At 36.1% G+C, this 20882-nt stretch overlaps 1 protein-coding gene across 2 annotated transcripts; it reads right to left on the reverse strand.

Annotated features, from left to right (window-relative positions):
• Window positions 1-699: 699 nt before the first annotated feature.
• MLC1 (modulator of VRAC current 1) lies at window positions 700-20068 on the reverse strand. 2 transcript variants are annotated; one of them, XM_075491531.1, is made up of 13 exons: window positions 19998-20068; window positions 19554-19690; window positions 18685-18868; window positions 16482-16571; window positions 14351-14404; window positions 14161-14262; window positions 8511-8612; window positions 7504-7575; window positions 6913-7029; window positions 5925-5981; window positions 4704-4826; window positions 3083-3250; window positions 700-1075 (listed from the first exon to the last, which is right to left on the reverse strand). In XM_075491531.1, exons 3-13 carry the CDS (start codon window positions 18862-18864, stop codon window positions 1001-1003), a joined length of 1140 nt encoding a protein of 379 aa, XP_075347646.1. In that variant the 5' UTR covers window positions 18865-18868; window positions 19554-19690; window positions 19998-20068; the 3' UTR covers window positions 700-1000. The 2 variants fall into 2 exon arrangements, with proteins under 2 accessions (XP_075347646.1, XP_075347645.1); XM_075491530.1 differs by lacking the exons at window positions 18685-18868; window positions 19554-19690; window positions 19998-20068 and having other exon boundaries at window positions 16482-16562.
• Between the last annotated feature and the right edge of the window lie 814 nt (window positions 20069-20882).

Here is a 20882-nt window from a genome sequence, read left to right on the forward strand (position 1 = left end):
AAAAGAATGAACTTCACAGTCTAGAACCTTTCAAAAACCAGCAATAAAACAATAAAAGCCCCACCACCTTGTCAGCGGCTATCTCCCTAGTTACACCAAAAAGCCTGTTAACATGGAAATTCTTATAGTGTTCGAAATCTACACGATCATACACACAATTCAGCTAGGAGGAAAAGGCAATCTGTATGGGGGATATCCCTTGTTTAAAGGCAGCTAGGCTCTGTAAGTTTTAAAGATAGTTAGGAAAATAAAAAAATGAAAAGCAATATACCTAAAAATACATTTTCATATATGAAAACACTCTTTTAATATCAGTAGTATCTCCTGTTATTTGGCTGATTGCTTCCGTTTGTTGTTATTTTTTTTGTTTTGGCTAGTAGATTTTGTGCCTGGCCACTCAGAAAAAGCTCCTTCCCCCTTTCACAGTCCAGAAATGGAAGCTTAATGGGAAAGAATATTCTGGTTTCACCTCTCCAATTAGAATGTCAATCCACATTCTTGAGTTTCCACATAATAAAGACTTTTATTTATATAAAAGCAATGAGATGCAAAATAACTTTACAACTCCTACAAAAGTGAAGTATAAGCAAAAATATCAATTATGACTTGTACTCATAACTTTACAAAATCATTTATCAGTTACACTGACTGCATAACTGCAGTTATAACAGTCTCTTGCAAATACATGAAGCCGACTACATATTGTCATATTTTACTTTGCCATCAGCATAAATCCATGTGACTCATTACCTTTTTTCTAAAGCTATCTTCTAAAGCAACACTAGAATACAGATACCAACAGAAAAGACAGATGTGTTAACAAAATTATCAATATATTTCAAATTTATTAGAAAGACACATTATTTACTGTGTTATTACTTGGCTCCTACTGTTGTAACTATATTGCTGTTTATAAACTGAAAAGTTTTTAAGCCTTAATTCAAACAGTTGATTTACTGTATTGGATTGTACTGTATTGGCTTCATTTGCCGAATCCAAACTACTGAGCCATCTGCACCACAACTGCTTTCCAGGCTTTGTCTTTGTCAAAATCCTTTAAGGTATTATTGGAAACCTAAAAGTAAACAAGTTTCAGACAAATGGAAACATGAAACAATGCTTTGGTTAAAAACTGAAGTTCAAGCAAATAAATATCTGAGAGAATCTAGGAGAATGTAAAAACATGAATAGTTACTGTCTGAGCTATTAAAATATTCTACACATTGTAAATTGTATAGTTTTGTATATTGTATAGTATACTTTTATGATATAAAATGTAACAGTGTGAATTGTATAATACTTGAGACATTTGGGTCAAAGAAACTTGGCTAAATTCCTATTTTAAACATGTTACTTAGGACATTTTTTCAAGATTTTTGCCAAAATGTGACTGAAAGCCCTAGCATCTAAATCTCTAAACCCAAAGCCAGAAGTAGCCCCCTACAGTGCAATTGGAGCAAGATTTATCTACATACATGCAAGCAAACTAAGGTCTTGCCTAAGAACACAGACTTCTGAGAAGCCGAAGGGACCTACAGCTTCACCTGTAAGTGAATGTGTTTAAAGACTAAAAGATAAGCAAAAAGGTGTTGCTTTTCTGGACAAAGTGCTCCTTTTAGCATTTAACTGGCACCTAATTTCTCAGTGACTCACAAACTAGGCATACTTATGTAAATAATCCCTGGCAGAGATCTGTTTAGCCATGCCACGACCTATGCTCCAAAATGTGACTTGCAGCAGTGGAAGTGCTGCTGTGCTTCATCTTTTATACAGAACATAATTCTCAGGATGCAGATCCAGAAAATAAGCAACCTACACCGAATGCCCTCAGCAGCTTGAGGGGACATAAATCCACAGCTTCCACTTTCCATTACCAGCCGTATAATAACTTGACTGAATTTCAGTCCCTGCTCCAATGCTTTCTATCCAGCGCTGATTCAATGCAGATGCTCGCTCTAGAGCAGGGACTGAAACCAGCAAAGTCTCTTTCTAGTGCTGGGCCATGCAGTAAGCATCCAGCTAACGTGAATTAACTCTCTCCTAGTCTTTAAGGATACAGCACTTTGCTCCATACAGCAGACGTGAGGAAAGCCTAAGGGCTACAGTGCTGTGCTAGGAGATGGATGTAGTTAACCTACGCAGGATGAAGAAAGCTGGGTTCCCCCAGTCCCTGAAATAGCACTCTAACCCTGAATGACTGTATGAAAAGTGGTAACAGTAATACTGGCACCACCATGCTCTAAAAAAAGTATGTGCCAAATCTGTATCTGAAAGGATAGCTTGAACATGTAAGTGCAGGAGGGAAATGGAAGGAAATACCAATTCTGGCCTTTATCACCAGTTTTGGTAGTGTAGTTGGGACATGGACGGACCTGGGATTCCAGCCACCCTCCTCTGCGTACTACTTGATACTGTCCAGCACAGGTAGCCACTCACTCAGTTTGCCCATTGTTCCTATGCTCCAGGTTCTTAACTCTTCCCATTCGCAGATTAGGGAACTTAAGAGAACTAACTTGGCTTAGTAAATTCACTCCCCAACAGCAGGCCTTGGAAAAGTACAACTATATTGAGTACTCTCACTCCATAGCCCAAAACTTCTGCTCCCATTTAAAGGGTTAAATCCATTCCTTTCTTAATAAATGGCTATCTCATTATCAGAACATGGTGATGCAAGGCCCATCATCTTTTCTGTAACTTCATTCTGACATATAAATAGCAATTATGGATGTGCATCCTGTGGAGCAGGACAGTAGGACTACCATTTTATCTTAGTACAATGATGAACCTCATCTATAATTGGGAGCCCATGCTACAAATAAGAACAAAAGGTGGCTTTAACCTTGCAACTGTTTTTCTCTTAACAGGACTCGTCACAGATTTACAGATATTGAGTCTGTCATGCCCCAGTTATCATTTAACCAGCAAAATATTATCTCTTTATCATAAAATTCACCAGTGCATTAACATCTTTACAGTTTTACAGAGCAGCTTTTAATTGTGATCTGAAATAAGTAACGTGAAACATTACAAAAAATACCTTTTTAAATAATTTTTAAATTTTATAATGGGTATAAATACATACCTCTGTTGTTCTGTATTCCTGTTTTTTAACCTGTGATGCTGTCCATGACGAATCATGTAGTTTCATTTTTGTCTTGTAATTTACACACTGTATTACAGTTCCAATAGTAAGGCATGCCTGAATTAGCAGCATCAACATCAGAAGCAACAGGAGTACATCATAAGATTGCTGAAAATAGAGACATTAAATATGTTGTTAACTACTTGAATAAAATATTTTCTGCTGTTCCCACCCCTTGAGATTTGTATCTAGATTTCATTTTTTAACTCAAATTATAATTTACAGTTTATTTCAGTATGAAGCTTCAATTAAAATTTGAGCGCCTGAGTTTGCTCAAAGTAGAACAGATCTATAATTTTTAACAAAATGTTAATTTGCCAAATGATCTTTTCCTCTAGAAATAGAACAGAATTGAGGAAACCATCCTCTAAAATATAGAACCTCACTGCTGGTTCTGACCTGAGCAATGTTGCAGCTATGCCTGGGCCTGGCCCTGTGCCTTGCTGGCCCTGACCTTGCCCTGCTGACTTGAATTCCTGGCTGACCTTGGATCTGCCTCACTACTATGGACTTGTCTGGCAATCACTGAACTATTGGCTGAACCTGGTTACCATGGCCAGACCTGCCTTGTTTTTCTTTTTTTGGGTACTGTAGGACTGCACCCCTTGCCAATGAGGTCGCTGTCCTTGTCTGCTTTGCTGTCACCTTCCGCTCACCATTGTACACCCTCCTTTCCAGAGTAGCCCGTTTTGCTGCATCCAGACACAAAGTAGCATAAGAATGTAAGAAATGCTCTACAGGGTCACACCAACTGTCTAGACAGTCCAGACTTCTGTCTCCAACATGGGTGACTGGAGAAGCTACTTAAAGAGAGCATGTAAGCCTTGGCCACTTCCTGAGGTCCAACAACACACTGTGCTCCTCCAGTATCAAAACAGGATCACATACTCAAAAGCTGGTTTTTCAGTCCAGATCTCAGTTTAATAAATATTTTCTCTCTCTTCTTCTAAAATTACAAGACTACTTAAGGACTAGTGGGTACTAAGAGTCAAGACTCTTATTGACACTATTTTAATCCCATAAACGGTTCTTTGAACATCGTCATGGATTGCTAAACACTTTGATGGTGAAGCCCTAGAAAGCTCTTCACCAATGCACTGGTAACACTTCATATTGAAATGCTTTAAGATCTGCAAACTTTTTTTCTTCTCTGCCCCAATCCAGCCTTTGAATGAATCCAGGTGTAAGTTTACAATCCCAACATGCCACCTGTTGGTAGACATCCTAAGAAACAGAAAAACGTATTCTTCAAGTAAACCTAGAATCTTTAATTTATGTACTAGAAATTTATAAAAACCTCAAGGAGTCCAGCATATTGCATATTATTTTTACAGATTCTTTAGAATAATATCCCATTGTTTTTAAACTATAATTCCAGTATGGCAACGGATGTGACACACTTAAAATTATATCATTAGTCAAATAAGAGTTTTTGAATAATTTCTATAACATTTTATTCAATCTTTATAATGCAGTACCTTGTCTTATACTTCCTAATTAATTCTTGTGTTGCTACTGTAATAGGTAGATGTTAATTTTTCAATCGCATAAAAATACATACTTTAACAGCAGGTGGATAATTTTTAAAGATGTCAACAACTTGCATGATACTGAAGGATAAGTATGCGGAAGCTGTGAACAACAATGGAGAGATAACACTGCTAATGGCAATCAGGACCTCAACCTAAAAAATAAAAATGTTAAATAAGAGTAAAAACAAGTTAACACTTCAGTTTGTGAGCTATGTCTCCTTGAAGTAAGCATAACACAAGTGTGTAAAATCTGTAAGGCTACACATATGAGACAAATATTAAGAGCCATGTACATTGCATGGAGATACAGAAGTAAGCTTTGAATAAAGTAAGTTTCCTAGCCAAAACACTGCTGTTTTGTAATTAATTTTCCATTTAATATGGATGATGGGGGTTTTGTTTGATTTTAAAAGTGCCTTTCATATGCAGATAGAGGAAGCAATACCCAATTTAGAGAACCAGTATAGAAGTATCATTTATTCTTCAGTTTGTATGAAATAATGAGAATTAACAGCAGATATTGCAGACTTACAACCTAAAATAACCATGCAAACAAATTTGAGTGCTTTGAGGCAAATTTATTTCAATACAATAGCAGCAGAGTTTTCATTCAAATATCATCCTACAGGATCAAATTCTGACTTCAGTTGTAGTCATGCATCATTACTGACTTAAATATGGTGGCATGACTATAACTTAGAACAGATGTTTTAAGGAGACTTAACTACACATCTGGGACAGTCAAGGAATAAATGCACCCTACTGAATATTTTTAGTCCTTGTTGCTAGTCGTGCAGATAAGGAATTTGTTTAAAACAGGTTCTAGGTCCAGTGCAGCCTGCACACCTAATTTTCTTCTTTCAGAAACCACAGCTCATAATGAAAGGAGAATGGAACAGAAAGGACCTCCGCTCAGGAGCATGAAAGCAGTTCTGAGCATACCATATGAGGTATGTCATTTTCCTATAGTAATATCCATTCCCAAAGAACCAGTACAAAAAAAAAGACAAACAGTCCTTTGAATTCTTTTCTAGACTGATGGAATTAAGTCTCCAGAAGACCTACTGGGTTTCTTTTCAGGAATATCAGCTTACACTCATGCTACATATTTCTGTCACATTTTGTAGAAGTAACTAAAAACAAATGAGCAAATATGAGTAGTGCCCACTATCACAGGCAAGCTTTCTTAGCATTATTCCACTTTATGAAATAATCCAATATGAAAAAATCCAATAATTTTACACACTTACCAGACATTTACTTGGATATTCAGCAGCTACGTGACTTGCAATAGCACTTGGAAAGCACTAAACAAAAAAGCGTAACAAAATAAATATTTACCTACTTGAAAACTACACAGATTACAATTGAGTTACAGTGATTCCCTCTAGTAACAGATCACATCCTAAATTTCCTGAAAAGGTAAAACTGTATAAACTTATTATGACAGTATTAAGAATCAATTAGTCAAATGGAGATAAAACTAATCTTCATTTAACTTGCATTGAACAAGTATCATGTATTAAACCTACACATACTGAAATATGATTATCGTCAAAACTTGACACTTCTACATAAAAACCCTACTGAACTTTGTGAATTCTGAATGCTGAAAAACTAGTTTATGATCTTCTTCCACTTCATGCTGAGGGATTTTCCAGACATAGTAGCCATATATAAATCTAATATTCATTGTCTTCTTTCTCAACTGGTTCAATTCGTGGCAAGCAGGGTAGCACAGCATCCTTTATGAATCCACTGCTCCTAGGTACAGGCTGTTATTAGTAACAAGGGTTACCAAGCACAGTCTCAGGCTTTTAAGACAGTTAAGGCTGACAGGCTAAAGGTGATGTTCTAAGGATTCTACCACACTGAAACTAAACTCAACTTTTTATTTTGCAGCCTGAAATATTCTGAAACCTAGGACTTGTTTGACAAAACACTTCACTTCTAATATCCTTGTTTTATTACTCATTTCCATTTTACTGAACTGAGGACTGAAAATGTATCAGAACATTTTATAAGAACCAAAGTATTGGAAATCAAAATAGAACAAACATATTGTATAAATACAGTAAGTATATTGAAGCACTAATTTATTTGCTAAGCAGCAATTGCCAATTAGTATTAGGGCCAAATAAATATTCCAGTAAGGAGGGGAAAAATGAAAAAAAAAATCAAAAAATTAAAAAAATCAAAGACTGTTTTGAAAGAGTGCCTTCATTTTGCACTACTTACAGCAACTAAGATCCAAAAGAATGTTACTGAAAGATATGGACCTGAGACTAGAACATCCATATTTAAAGCAATTATTCCACCAAATACTGATGAAATTCCAATAATCACCTCAATTACCTAAAACAAAGAAGAGCACACAAATTATTAACAGTGCATTTGAACACCAAATTTCCTATTTGCATATAGAAAGGAACTCACTGGAAGGAAAAAAATACATTTATGCTATTAGCTATGCATGAAGTCAATGTTTTTCAGATCTAAAATATGGCAAAACTCCAGCTGGCTTAAGTGAAAACAAGATCAGCTTCATTATACATACTTATGCTCTCATTTATTAGCTCCACTGAACAACAGTTCAGTTTACACTATTTATCCCTAAGTCATTAAGTAGGCTCCTTCCTATTATACATGGCAGTTATTATTTATCTTGCAATATTCTAAAAGGAAACATTTTAAGATATATCTCTCATTTCTGCCCATATTCTTTCAGCTCTTACCTACACTGATCTCCTCCTGGCTTTAAAGAAGCTTAGCACTTAGAAAGATGAAAGAACAAATTGATTTAATGAAAGAAAACAACACTTTTCTTACTGAGTATGACTTCAGAATTCGAGTAGGAAAGCTGACATTGCTCAAAACAATGGTACTGTCATATGCAGTATTCTAGAGGAGAATAAAAAATCATGATCAAAAAATTACACAAAGCAATACATTTCTTTCTAATGTCCTGTACAACCTGTTACAGATCCTAACAGTGGCATGCAATGTCTCATTGGCCCATCAGAGCTGACAGTGACACACCACGGTGTTCACCAGTGTCAGATCATGTCAATCACATTAAAAACAAATTAGGTAGTCCCAGATTAGCTGTTATACAACCACTGTTGAACAATGAAATATGGTCATCTTGTCTCCCCTTTACACCTTCAAAATATATACTTTCTTCCTGAGCCTTCAGATTTTACTGATATGAATAAATGGTAACTGAAGGAGGACAATACGCTACATGACTTTATCTAGCAAGCAATACTTCCATGGGAACACAAAATGGCACAGCATGTTTGCTTCATTATTACCTAAAAGAAGTACTGTTGTAGACAAATGAGGGTGGGATTTGGGAGAGCACTTGTGACTAAAGAAAATTTTATCTATAGCCCCAAATCCTGAAGCCAATATTCATTGTTCAGATACCACCAAACTGGCACACATGACAAATACTTTTTCCACCTCAGGCTTCAAAAAGGCATTCCTTGCATACATACAAGTCACAGTATTCTAGTGTTTCACACGTCATTAAGTTTTGTTCTACAATACAGAAATAAAACATTTGCCATGCCCGTTCATAAGATATTCAAACAACCCTGTGCTGTATAATTGCAACAGGTCATTTTGCAGAGAGCCCATTGCACTCTTAAAGACAGAAGAGGCTATTACTGTTTAGTACAGTACTTTTATTTTATTGTTCAAATCTAGTTTTACCATGTAATATGAAGTTACACACTGGAGTCACCAGTAACTTGTCAACGTATGTAATACAGGAAAAATCTAATTTTTTTAACAACAAAACCCTCCCACTTTTAATCCTTAAAAGTACCTACTTTCTTTCTCGTACAGCAGTCTTCAGTAGACCTAGCTGAAATGATCACAGTAGTTGCCATGAAGATTTCCAGCAGAATGAGTAGAATCAAATTGAAATTTATCTGTCAGTAAAATCCCAGATACAAATGAGTTACATCTTCCATATTAAAAATAAAGGATGGGGTAGAATCTAGCAGGACCCAGCAGTCTGTCTATTTTCTGTGACATTTAGACATATCCATTAATTAAATACTTTGTTAACTGTTTCCTTGGTTCTTGATGAATTTCTAGGACAACACATAGCTGTCTACATAATACTCAGAATGCCTAACCTAAGAAAGAAACATTTATTTCATTTACAGGAATGTTCTGCCTGAAGATTTTATCACTGTCTTCCAGAAGAGCACTTAGTGACAAGGGGGTGATTGCTGGGTACGTCTGCATTTTGCAGGACCTCCCACGTGAAACCAGAACACCGCAGCAAATCATGGACCAGCAAGATTCACAGTAACAGAAAGAAGAAAAACAAAAGCAAGCCTGACTAGCCCAGGGGCTAAGGCACTGCGGGGGGGGAAGGAGGGCCACAGGCTCCCAACCCCTACGCTGCAATCCAAATGGTGTGATACAATGTCTAATGCCGAGTGAAAACACAATCCAAAGAACTGGGCCAAGAATCCTAGCTCTGTGCTCTGCCTAGTGCTAGTAGAGCATTGATGAACGTGGTTTAATAACTCTTGCAGGTCTAACAGACTACATTATTGTGCAAAAACATGGATGCTGCCATTCCTCCTGCCATTGCTCATCTTCAAGAGACAAATAAGTGTAATACTTAACATTTCTCTTTGTTTCCTTATTATCTCTTGAAAAGAGGTAGATACCTACTCTACATGGGCTGAACCATTTTCTAGAGGGATGCAAGTTAGGCAGAGTGGATCTCCCTCCCTTGTCTTCAAAAGCACCATGTTTTTCCACTGGCAGCCCAAGAAAACATTTGGTGGTTGGGTCCGTTAGGCAAAGTACCAAAAGTTTAGGGAGAACCAACTCTATTCAGAACCTATACAATTATAGCAAACCATTGTTCAATGACTTAGAACAGAATTATATTGTTCCCTCATGTCAGACCTGCTTTGTCGATGATCAAATCTTAGTTTTTCTCCGACACATATCTTCCAGCACACATTTTTGGAAAAAGATCATAAGTGGCAGATTTGAGAGGCTTTTTGGGCACTGAAATTCATCCTTCTCAGGAAATCATAATTGGAATGATGTGCCTTGCAGTACACAACACACTGTACAGTTGTACTAGAGCCACAAATAGCAATAAATGTCATAGTGGTAAGCTTCTAGGGAAAGTGCTAGCATGAAGAATAAAGACGTTATTTGGCAAAAGAAGAGGTGTCAAACATGTGGCCTGCAGAACAATTTAATCCAGCCTGTAAATTCCCATGATTTGGATGTGTTTTGACATGTGGTGCTAGTACTGACGTGGGCTGGCAAGGCTACACTATACAGTGCAGTGCCAAGCAGACATACAAGTTTGAGTATAGAAGCACTATAAATACACTGATGGACTAGCTCATTTAGTGCTAGCTATAAGAAGTAAATAACAGAAATTGAAAAAGTAACAGTAAATAAATTAGATTTTTTAATTTTATCATTCCAGTATTTTTTTTCTGATATGACATGTCTAGAATATCAGATAGAGCCTTTCACTCATAAAATTAGTTCAACACCTGTAGACCAAAATAAAAATATCTCATCTCCAGTTCTGGAGTTTGGGTGGTTTTGTTGTTTTTATTTTTTAAACAGAAATACAGCTAAAGCTAGAAGTAAGTACCTTTTTATACCATCTGTAACAATGGGAAATTCAATGTTACATTTCTAAGCCCTAAAGAAAATTATCTCTACAACTACCACTATACATAAAATCTACCACCAGATGCAGAGAACTAAGTAAGCTGTGTCCCTAATCCTCTTCCATGAGTAAAGAACATGCAACTGGATACAAAGTAGTAGATTAACACAACCTTAATCCAATTTGCTCTGAAACTGCACCAGATATTAAAAATGTGGTTCACTGAAACTGTATGAAAGGGTCGAATTAATTTCAAGATTAAATAATTTAAAGTTCAATATAGTTGCTTAAATGCATACTTTTAACATATTTAAGATATCCTACAGATGTTTCAAAACATCTGCATGGGTCTGACAAATAATGACAGAGGACCTAAAGGAGACTGAAGCCCTCTTGGACCAGCAGCTGGAGCAAGGCAGGACAAGCTAGCACATACCTAATGGAGACACACACTTATGGTTAGGCAACCAAATCAAGCACCTGCACTCCAGTATCTGTGTGCACCCACGTTGCCCAGGCTTCCACTACTGTCAGTGGAGACCTAGTCTGTACAGACAAGAGAGGGAATCCCAAAAGCTACTGGGCCAACCAGTCACTAGAGGTGGGGTTCAGTTATGCTGGCTGCTAGTGCCATTTGAAATACTCAAGCATATTGAACATGCCTGCATGAATGGGATGTATGACACAGGACTGATGGGAGACTCTCACCCCTCCAGAGCAGAAGCAGCAGTCAGGCAGAACATCTCACAGCACATTTAAAATAAGAGATGTCTAAGTTCGGGCCTCGGAATCCTGCCTTAGCCATCTACACTGAGGCAAACAAGATTGTATTGCAGGGTCTTGGTGACTGGATCATCTCAACTATAATGGAGGTACCGACACTCAACTCACAAGGAGATAATAAATGTATGAACTCAGTTTGGAGTTAATTTGAATCCTGTTCAAGATCTGAACCCTTTCAGTTGCAGGGGCCAGCATGCATGAGGTTCCACGCATTTCTGTCCATCAGGCTTCTTACTCTGAGAGCTGGGAAGGAACAGAGAGGCAGCAGTGGCAGTTTGCATCTTTTACACATCACATCCTTCATGTTGATAGTATACTAACTACAGAACTGCACACTACTGGAGTGGTGTCACACAGTCATAGTCTAGGACATGGCTTGGATCTTGCATTCCATTTATCTATCTAAAGTAATTTTGTAGAGTTATCTATCAACATGAGTAACACTAATGAAGAATTAGCCAGGTCCTTTATAAAGCGGGGGGAGTTCAATATGAATTGTCTTAATTGGATAAACTTACCCTTTTTATGAGCCTTACTGCTTTTAAATTACTGGCAGTGATTTCATATCAGACCTAGTATTATTTTCTTGTGCAGTTTCCCACGGGGAGGGAAAATAAATATAATGATGAAAGAATAGTTAAAGAGATGGTATTCTACATTTTCTTTGTACCACATGGGTAATGGAAAACAGCTGGCATTGAGCTGCCAAACAGTGAAGCTGTCTCGCTGAAACAGGATCCTTCAAAGAGGAGAGCAAGTCAGCACCATGAATAACTCTTAAGACAGAAAAGTTGAAAAAAGCTTCAGAGCTAGCTTTGCATACACAATTATCCTGACTTCTCTATTCAGTGATCAATGACATAATATGAACTATGAATAGAATACACAAGTGAAAAGATTTAAAACCACATAACCAGGATGTCTTGTGGATATTATTGTAGATAACTAACATTTGGCTAAGACAGAATTTGCCTTGTTATAAATTTAATGTTTGTTACTTATACTTTTCCAGTCTAATATAATCTCTTTTTTCAAATGATTTGATCTGCCTTGAAAATACAAAAGCTGTTAATATTTAATAATAGAAAATGCAAATTGTTACACAATCTAAAAACTACTCACAACTAAAGTTAAACTCTTACACACAGGGCCAGCTCAAAGCTTCTCAAGACCATAAGCAAAATTACTTTTGTCACACTGGGACTCATGACAAAATAACTATTTATTGTGGCGGCAAAATGAGTCCCTTGGGCCCACCTTTCCTGGGCAGACATAGCCCTCCACTGTTCCAACAGTGCTGTGATCTTGTCTACCAGGGGAAGGGAACGCAAAGGGACTGGTAGTCTCCAGTCACACTTCTCTGCTGTTTTCTCTTAGAATGCTTGGACTGGTTTCTAATATTTGAACTCTCTACCAAGAAAGGAAGGGAAAAGGCAGTACCCCTGTGCCTGGTATATAATTCATTCAGCCCCAACAGCCCAAGACACTTGAGGAGGCAAATGCATGAGGGAACTGCTACACCAGCAATAAGCTAGCAAAGGCTGTGCAAAGAACTGACTGGTGTAAACTGTCCTGAGATACACACAGAACCCAGGGGACTATGACATTGTCCCATCAAACACAGGGCAAAACTGCCCACATCTAAAGCCAGTACTGCTTGAATTCAAGTGATCTGACTGTGCAGAGTGCTAAATCTCCACAGCTCCCATTGACTGCAGTACTCCATCTGTCTGAAAATAGGGCCAGCTGCACAGAAACATGAAGCTAGACTTAGTTACCTAATTTAAAAAGCAGGTTTGTAAGTATTGGCCTAATATATTACACTTTCTAAGGGGAAGTAAACACAGTTAATTTAAAAGTTCAACACCTGTGAAATCTGGAACTAACCAGATGCTATTAAAATAGCACAGATAACTCCAAAGCAAACTCTAGTCTCTGCACTATTTTTCTATTAGAAAAGTCTTTTGTTACTAATTCAGATCTGCTATATTATTATAGGGAGTCATTATTACTGCTGACTTCTCAGTATCACAACAGCTGATATGATAGTGGGAGAAGAACTGAACAATAGCACATGAGAGCAGTCATTAACCTTCATAGGAAACGTATGACGTAGTTGTACTGAGTACTGCTATTCTGTGATAGCCTATTATGAATATTCATTAATGGTAATGATAATGCCTGTTGCTATATTATTTACTCATACATGTAATATTCTTATGTAGTATAGAGGTCTCAGAACATTTTACCATAGCAAAATACCCAAAACCACCCTATAGTTCTACTGTTTGGCTCAGACTACCAAAGACAGATGTTATAAGGCTGTGACTCAAAACCAGTGAACTTTTCACAGCATGAAATATGTATGCTTCAAATGACATAACTGCTGCATTCTCTTTGTTGATGATGTATAAGAAAAATGTTCATCAAAAGTTTCTTACCTGGTAGCCTCACAAGCAAAACTATCCATTAAAGAAGATCCAGGAACAGATTATACTTAATCTGATGATGAAATGTCCTAGAAGTAGCACTGTTTGGGACACCTTCTCATTTCAGTACAATTCAACCCTAAAAACTGGCTAATCGACAGATAAGCTCCTAATTCATGTTCAATTTTCTCTTCTGACCCTGCTCTTTCAAAAAAAAACAAAACAAAAAAAACCCCAACAAAACTTGCTACTGTCAACAGAAAAATAGTCAATTGATCAAACTGGATCACATTTGAAGATCTAATTCATGCTTTTGAACTTTGAATACAAGGAGACAGGAAAGTTGTTTCCATATTAATCTCTAAGTTAGCAGTACCATGCGTCTTTTAGCCATGTAAGTTTTCATCTCCAATGTCAATTTTCCAGTCTTGTCTTACTCAGAAAAGTTACGTTACTGCTAGATGATCTCTCCTCACAGACTAAGTAGGAATACTAGGGTATTGGCAACAATGTAAATTACCTGTGATCCCCACCCACCTCACCCCCCCTTTTTTTTAACAAAGATAAATGTGACATTAATTAGTCATTGTTTTAGTGACTTACATTTATAGCTGATGGATTGAGTACAAGTTTGCATCCAAACCAAATTAAACATGTTGTTGTGACAGCAAATGTAGAGACAAACAGAATCTGAAAATTGGGTATCTGAAAAACAGTTTCAGAATGGGTTTCTCTCTCATTTTAACCACAGGGGAAAAAAAAGATATAATTGCTAATAAAATCTTATACTTACCACATTAATTTTATTCTTTGCTATAGCAAAGCTCACAACTGCTGAAGGAATACACTGGGAAAATTAAAAGAGAAGACTAGTGGGATATTCTGCACAAAGAATTTTATATATATTTCTATACATGTATTTTACTTGGTCTGAATTCATATTTCAGTTAACTTAAACAGAAGATCAGAAACTCTGAGGAAAGTCTGTCACTCTTGTCTGAGCTCATTAATTACCATTGGTATCTGAGGATTACAAGAGGTTTAAATATGCCTTCCATATCCCTCAGTTTTTACTAGCTACCCAGCACAATGTCATGAGTAAAGGAAAGTAAGTCTTTCATGAGGCATTTCATGCCTTTGTTAGTTTAAATTAACTCAAGAAGGCCTGAGATCCCTGAGCAGGAAAAGAAAAACACTGCTACTCCCAAACCGGGTGTCCGCATTCTTTTAAACAAAGTCATGGTTGTGTAAGCTAAAATTTGGCCAGTCTCAACACAGTTCTGAAGAACTTCGTAAAAACTGATCTGTTGAGTCAAATTACACTTTCAGAATTGTGCCTGGGATCTTCACTACATTCACTAGGAACTGTGTTTCCACACTTAAGGGCAGAGCTAAATGGAAAAATCATGCATAAGTGAAAAGTTTCACAAAGTAAATGCTCTATCCACAATCGATATGGTACCATTACAGATCCAACTCTATTTTACACAAATACATAATGTTACAACATTCTACTAAGCAAAATGAAAATATACTCAACTAAAACTATTAAAAATGTTTCCATGTTAAATAATGAATCATGTAACAAATGCTGCATTTCTTTACTAATTATCTTTTCACACATCTGAACACTGATGGCTTAACAATGGAACCAATATAACTAGATTGATATCCACACTTAAAATTCTTGGCAGCACTTCCTTAACACCTAAATGACCTATATTTAACATAATTAAAACATCCTTTTATGTCCTGGATACCCTAGAATCTCTAGAACACTACACAACCATGTTTAGGCAACTGAATCCTGCTACTAGTCAAGCTGGTTAAAAAAGTCTAGAGAGCAATTCAGCTCATGCTAAACTAGACACTTAATGGTCAGTTGGCTACACAGCTCTCTAGGCTCTTCCAACTATATTGACTCCATTATCTGTAGTAGGAGCTGTAACACCTTGCCCACATACAGACACCCAAAAGTACACATCGTTACCCACAGCAAACCATTGAAACACAATGTGATAACCTTCTGCATCTACCAGATCTTTGGAAATTCTCAATAAATACAAAGTTCAAAGAGACAAGATTTGGGACAGAAAAAGAGACATCTCAGTAACTAATACTAATGTTGCAGAGAATAACACATCAGTGAAGATATTAACTTCAAAAACTGCTCCAACTTTATTCTAACACCTCTAGCAGAGCAACTCAACTCATTCACAGAGCAGCTCCTAGGACTTGTTTGTTTAAAGTAAAGCAACAGTCTTGCACCAAACTTAAAACAAATCTGCAAGTCAAGTTGCGAAAATAACAATGACAGAACAGAATCTTGCCATGAACAAAGCAAGCACATCAGACTCATGCACACAAATCTAAAGTGTAGGTTAAGCATATACAATACAGCAAAAAAATATGAGTCCCTAAAAATATAGCAAAAAATACTGGACTTTGGAAAATGTCAGATATCTTTAATGCATATTTTACTAATAAAATAATAATATTCAAGAGAACTTTAGTCTGCTTCAATACTTGGATATTATGGCAAAATAAACTGAAAAAGTAATACTTCGAAATACAATCTGAAATACATTCTGATAGCATTTAGCCAGGAAATTCCCCAAATACATAACAATGCAAATGTTCTTAAAATCAAGCACAGAAAAACTGTTCATGCAGATAACTACTGAATGCCAGCAGTGAGCTGGTTAATGAAAATGGTAGCACAAACCAGTTGTCTTTACGACAACCACATTCCCTTAACCATGGGATGAAAACCCATTTAATGAACTGTTAAATAGAACTAAACCTTCCATGAAGAAAGTTAGTAGTAAAAAGACAAACAGAATAAAAATACAATAAACCCACAAAAATTATTTACTATTGATTTTGCTGTCAAACAGCCACAGCAAATAATTAAGAATGCTTACTGAACCTGCTGCACAACGTAAATAATCCATTTCAGATGGAAAAATATTTCCCAGATATAGTGAGAATCCAGAAGTAATAAGGAGGCAAGTCTGCAAAGCACCAAATAAGATAAATTAATATGAATATAACTATTCTTAAAAAAGCAACTAGTCTGATAGAAATCAGTAATTCTTTTCAAATTAAGAACATTTAATAATGCAGTCTTTGTGTGAGTAATTTTAAACAAAAATATCTAAACATGCTGAGTTCTGAAGAAGGTGTTTTGCTGGTTACCAAGACTTAATACTGAACAATATAATTATGTTTGAATCAAGCATTGTGCCCTGACTTGCCAAATACCTAATAAAATGCTCAAAAGGCAATTGCAGTGTTCAGTGGTAAAAATGTTTCAGAAACTTCAACTAAGCGTCTACTTTGCATTCTCTGCTTGGCTCCACCAACGTTCATTATGCATATGGACAGCTGGGCAATTACCAACTAGAACACAGTAACAAAAATAGATACACTGATGAAGATTCTTCCACCTATATTCCTGCCACCCTCCAACCTCTCTTCCTGCTTTGGTCCAGTGGCACATCCATAAATGTTCAACTCCTCCTGTTCCCTCGCTAACTATTCAGTTTATTTCATAATTATCAGAGTTACACTCTCAGCAATAAATGACTAGTGTATTCTACTAACATTTTTTTCTTTTTGCTTGTCGTTTCTCTAAGTAGATATTTCTTTGAAGGGGCTGGGGAAGATGAAACACAGAATGGCTCATTTGTTTTATTTGGGCATTTTTTTCATGTTACAAAATTATGAGGGTCTTTAAAAAGTCCATGTCAAAAAATGACAGAAAATAAGAATAGCGTATGTGTGTGTATAAGCACACACACAGAGAATTCTGGCAGACTGGAAGAACAGTATTTACAGAACACAACTTGAAATTGTGCTTGAAGCGTATTGAATTGTTCCCGCACAAAAACAGCCCATACTACCAGCCACTTTGATGTCACTCTACGGTTTGCAACTACTCCCTGAAGTAGACGGTTCTGTTCACTATGACTTCTGTTGCTCAGCATACAGACTTTCCTTTATGGACACTGTCTTTTAGAAGAGAGAGTAACCACTATAGTACTTGGGAGAAAAATCTAATTGGAATTTATTGGATTAGTTTATTAATAAAATTGCATTTTAATTTATCCACAAAATTCGTGCTTCTTGATAATATGACTTCAGCAAATGATCATTAAACATTAGTATCTCCAATCATTCAGTAAGAAGGAAAAACCTAATTAAAGACAGCTGTCCTTTTTGACAATTAAGTTTGAGAAAATGTAATGCAAAGAAAGCCAGCTCTTCTTTTGCTCTCTTTTTACATAACAGTACATCAGAAAGGAAATCCAAGTTTTGCAGATTGTCAGAAAGGAAAAAATGTTCAGCTGTTTCCATGAAAATAAGGCAATACTTCTATTCACTGTGCAAAAACAAGTAATTATCGTATTAACAGTGAAGCATTTTTAGCTCTTAATAAAAATTACTCTTCAAAACACACTAGCTGACAGAAGAAGAAAAGATCAAATTCTAATTGCTATAATGAACTTCAATTAATTTGGCTCAGAACATGAAGAAGCATATGAGGTACATGCAAGATCTGTGTTCTATGATTCTAGCAGTGACACAAAAATTCAAATCACTGTGACGTTCATGTAGGAAACACAAGCATATACCTCACTACATGAAGATTCTACCAAATAACTACGTGACTGTTGAACCCTGAAAGATGAATGTGGCAATTAAGTACCATATATATTTTTAATGCCAAAATGCTATCATGGCAAGTTAAATACTTTTAACAATTATAAACGTGTTAAAAGAATGCATATGATCAGGATACTTTACATCCTTTACCAAAAGGCACTGCTTATACATACATATGGGTTTTACCACTACCACACTTATTCTCTGTTTATGCTATATGATTAATATGAAAGATAAAAATCAGCCTTCATATAGCATCTTTGATTAGTGCTGAATTATCCAAAGATACCACTAGTCAATTAAGTGTTGCATTCTAAATTTGCCTTTCTGTACAAAGATTTATATTCAGTACTATCAGTGATGAAATTCTGAGTCCTCAAATGATGTGAAACAGAACAGATTACTGGGCACTGAGACCTCACTTACATTTTTAAATTTTGTATAATTTACCATACTTACTCCCATCAGCAAAGAAAAGATCCATGTTCTGTAACTAAAGCAAGGATGCAGCCTCTTTGATAGCTGAAGGTCACTGGATTTGATATCTGGTATATAATTTCCATTCTCTTGTTTTCCCCGCTCCAAAGTTGGCATCCTGTCATAGCTAAATTCTTCTCTGTAACCTTCTTCCCTGGTCATAACACTTCACAAAGGCAATGAAATAATAATGGTGGAAATTCAAATGATGAAGAAAGACCAAAAATATAATATAGCTCCTTCACATACTCAGATCAGTGCTCAACTAGGTTTTTGTCTATTTAAGATAAAATAAATAAAAGCAATATTTAGTAATGAGCTGTATTTACATTTCAAAATATGTAAGCATTCTAACAACTTACTTGCATACAGTAAGTAAATTACATCCCATAGCCACAGTTCATAATAATACCGTATAAATACCAACAAAGCAAAAGTTTGTGTATCTATGATACCTCAACAGACTTTTATTTCAAGATCTAGGAACCATTTTTGGAGGTGTTTAGTTTGAGAGTAATGCTATAACCAAAGCTTTTTTTTTTTTTTTTTAAACTCTAAGACAGAAAAGATATCTAAACGAGTTTAGATATTAACTTCCATTTGATTTTAACACTTCTTATCAGGTATCTAAAATAACAGACTTCACTATGAGTCTGATGAACTTATATACTCACAATAACACAGCTACAGCAAACTTTTTAATTTACCCAGTATCAACTATTTCTCTTGTTCACTTAGCCCTTTTTTGTTCATCTTACTGCTTGCCAATCTGTTCAAATACCTTGAGGAGTATCTTATATGAGAATTAAGTTACTGCAGATTTTTCAACAGTTAAAAACCTTCATGCTTACCTTCAACTGAAAAGTTAACTGTCAGTTTAAAGCAGTCTTGTGAACACAGCTGCCTGTACACTTTGTGATATTCTCACCGTTCAGTGAGTCATGCTGTCTTTGAAAAGTTCTCCTTACACTTTGGCTTTCAACAACATCTATTCAGATATGGAACAAAAGCACAGCAAAAACTTCAGTTAAGCCAGGGAACAGGAAAATGCCTCCTGAATTTTAATTAACAGAACACACTAGAAAATGACTGTACTACATTCTCATAGGGCTGCTTCCAAATCAGACCAACAAATTAAAAAAGTTTCAAGTCTCTTTTTTATTTGCATACTACCCCTTACTTGGCATCTTAAATAAAACGTTCCTCATAGTTTACCAGTTTTAGTTATTATAATAGCCGGTGATAACAATATTCAGCAATCTAGTTCTTGTTTCAAAAGAGTAAAAGCTACTTACAATGCAGTATTCTCCTAGAATAAACCACAGATTAAAATTCAAGTATTCAAGTATCCCAGCAAGGTGGGAGGTTAGAAAGTTAGAGGCTAGAAATCTATCAAGAATATTATCTTCACTATAGAACTCTTCTTTACCTTTTTCTACTAACCCTAGTTTTCTAGAGTGCTCAGATAAACCCTGCACACTTCAATCATGCTGACATTCATACTTCATACTTGCAGAACACCATGATGACTAAACAACATAGTTTAAATCTAGCAGGCAGCAGTGACATGCAATGGCCAGCATACAGTGGATCCAGTCCTCCTGCTTATTAGGCAATGGAGGGGAAAAAAAAAAAAAAAGAATGCTTTTATCTTGAAGATGTTGGCACCTTGACAGCTACAGCAATGACAGGGTCTTTTGTCTAAACTTTAAACACTCTTGTAACCAAGACACAATTAAATCTTCAGTACTCTGAAGGGCATCACCTTTAAAGTATGCCAGAAAAACTTTAGAACAGCACTACTTCTCAATTTGTACGGACTGTAGATTTTGCTCTTTTCATAATGTCAGCCAATACTGAAAGAATATTAAAATGTTACAGTTGTTTTAATAGACTGAAACATGGAAATTAATATACCATACACAGCACTAGACACAGCTGTAAACTGTGTTAGAAAGGGGGGGAAAAAGAGACTGTGTAGCCAAGCAAAACTGTCTTAAGTAATTAAGCCCTTCTGTTCCCCTGTTCATGGAAGAAATACTGTGCAAGTATTTCCATTATCTGTAACTTTTCAAAGACCATGGTTTAATGGAAAATGGGTAATACTTACTTCACATCTTTTTCAATGAATGCTAGGTACTGGTTTGCTCTAAATGACCATAGATATAAAACAGGATCAT

Source organism: Mycteria americana, chromosome 1 (genome assembly GCF_035582795.1).
Source record: "Mycteria americana isolate JAX WOST 10 ecotype Jacksonville Zoo and Gardens chromosome 1, USCA_MyAme_1.0, whole genome shotgun sequence".
NCBI classification, from domain to species: Eukaryota; Metazoa; Chordata; class Aves; order Ciconiiformes; family Ciconiidae; genus Mycteria; species Mycteria americana.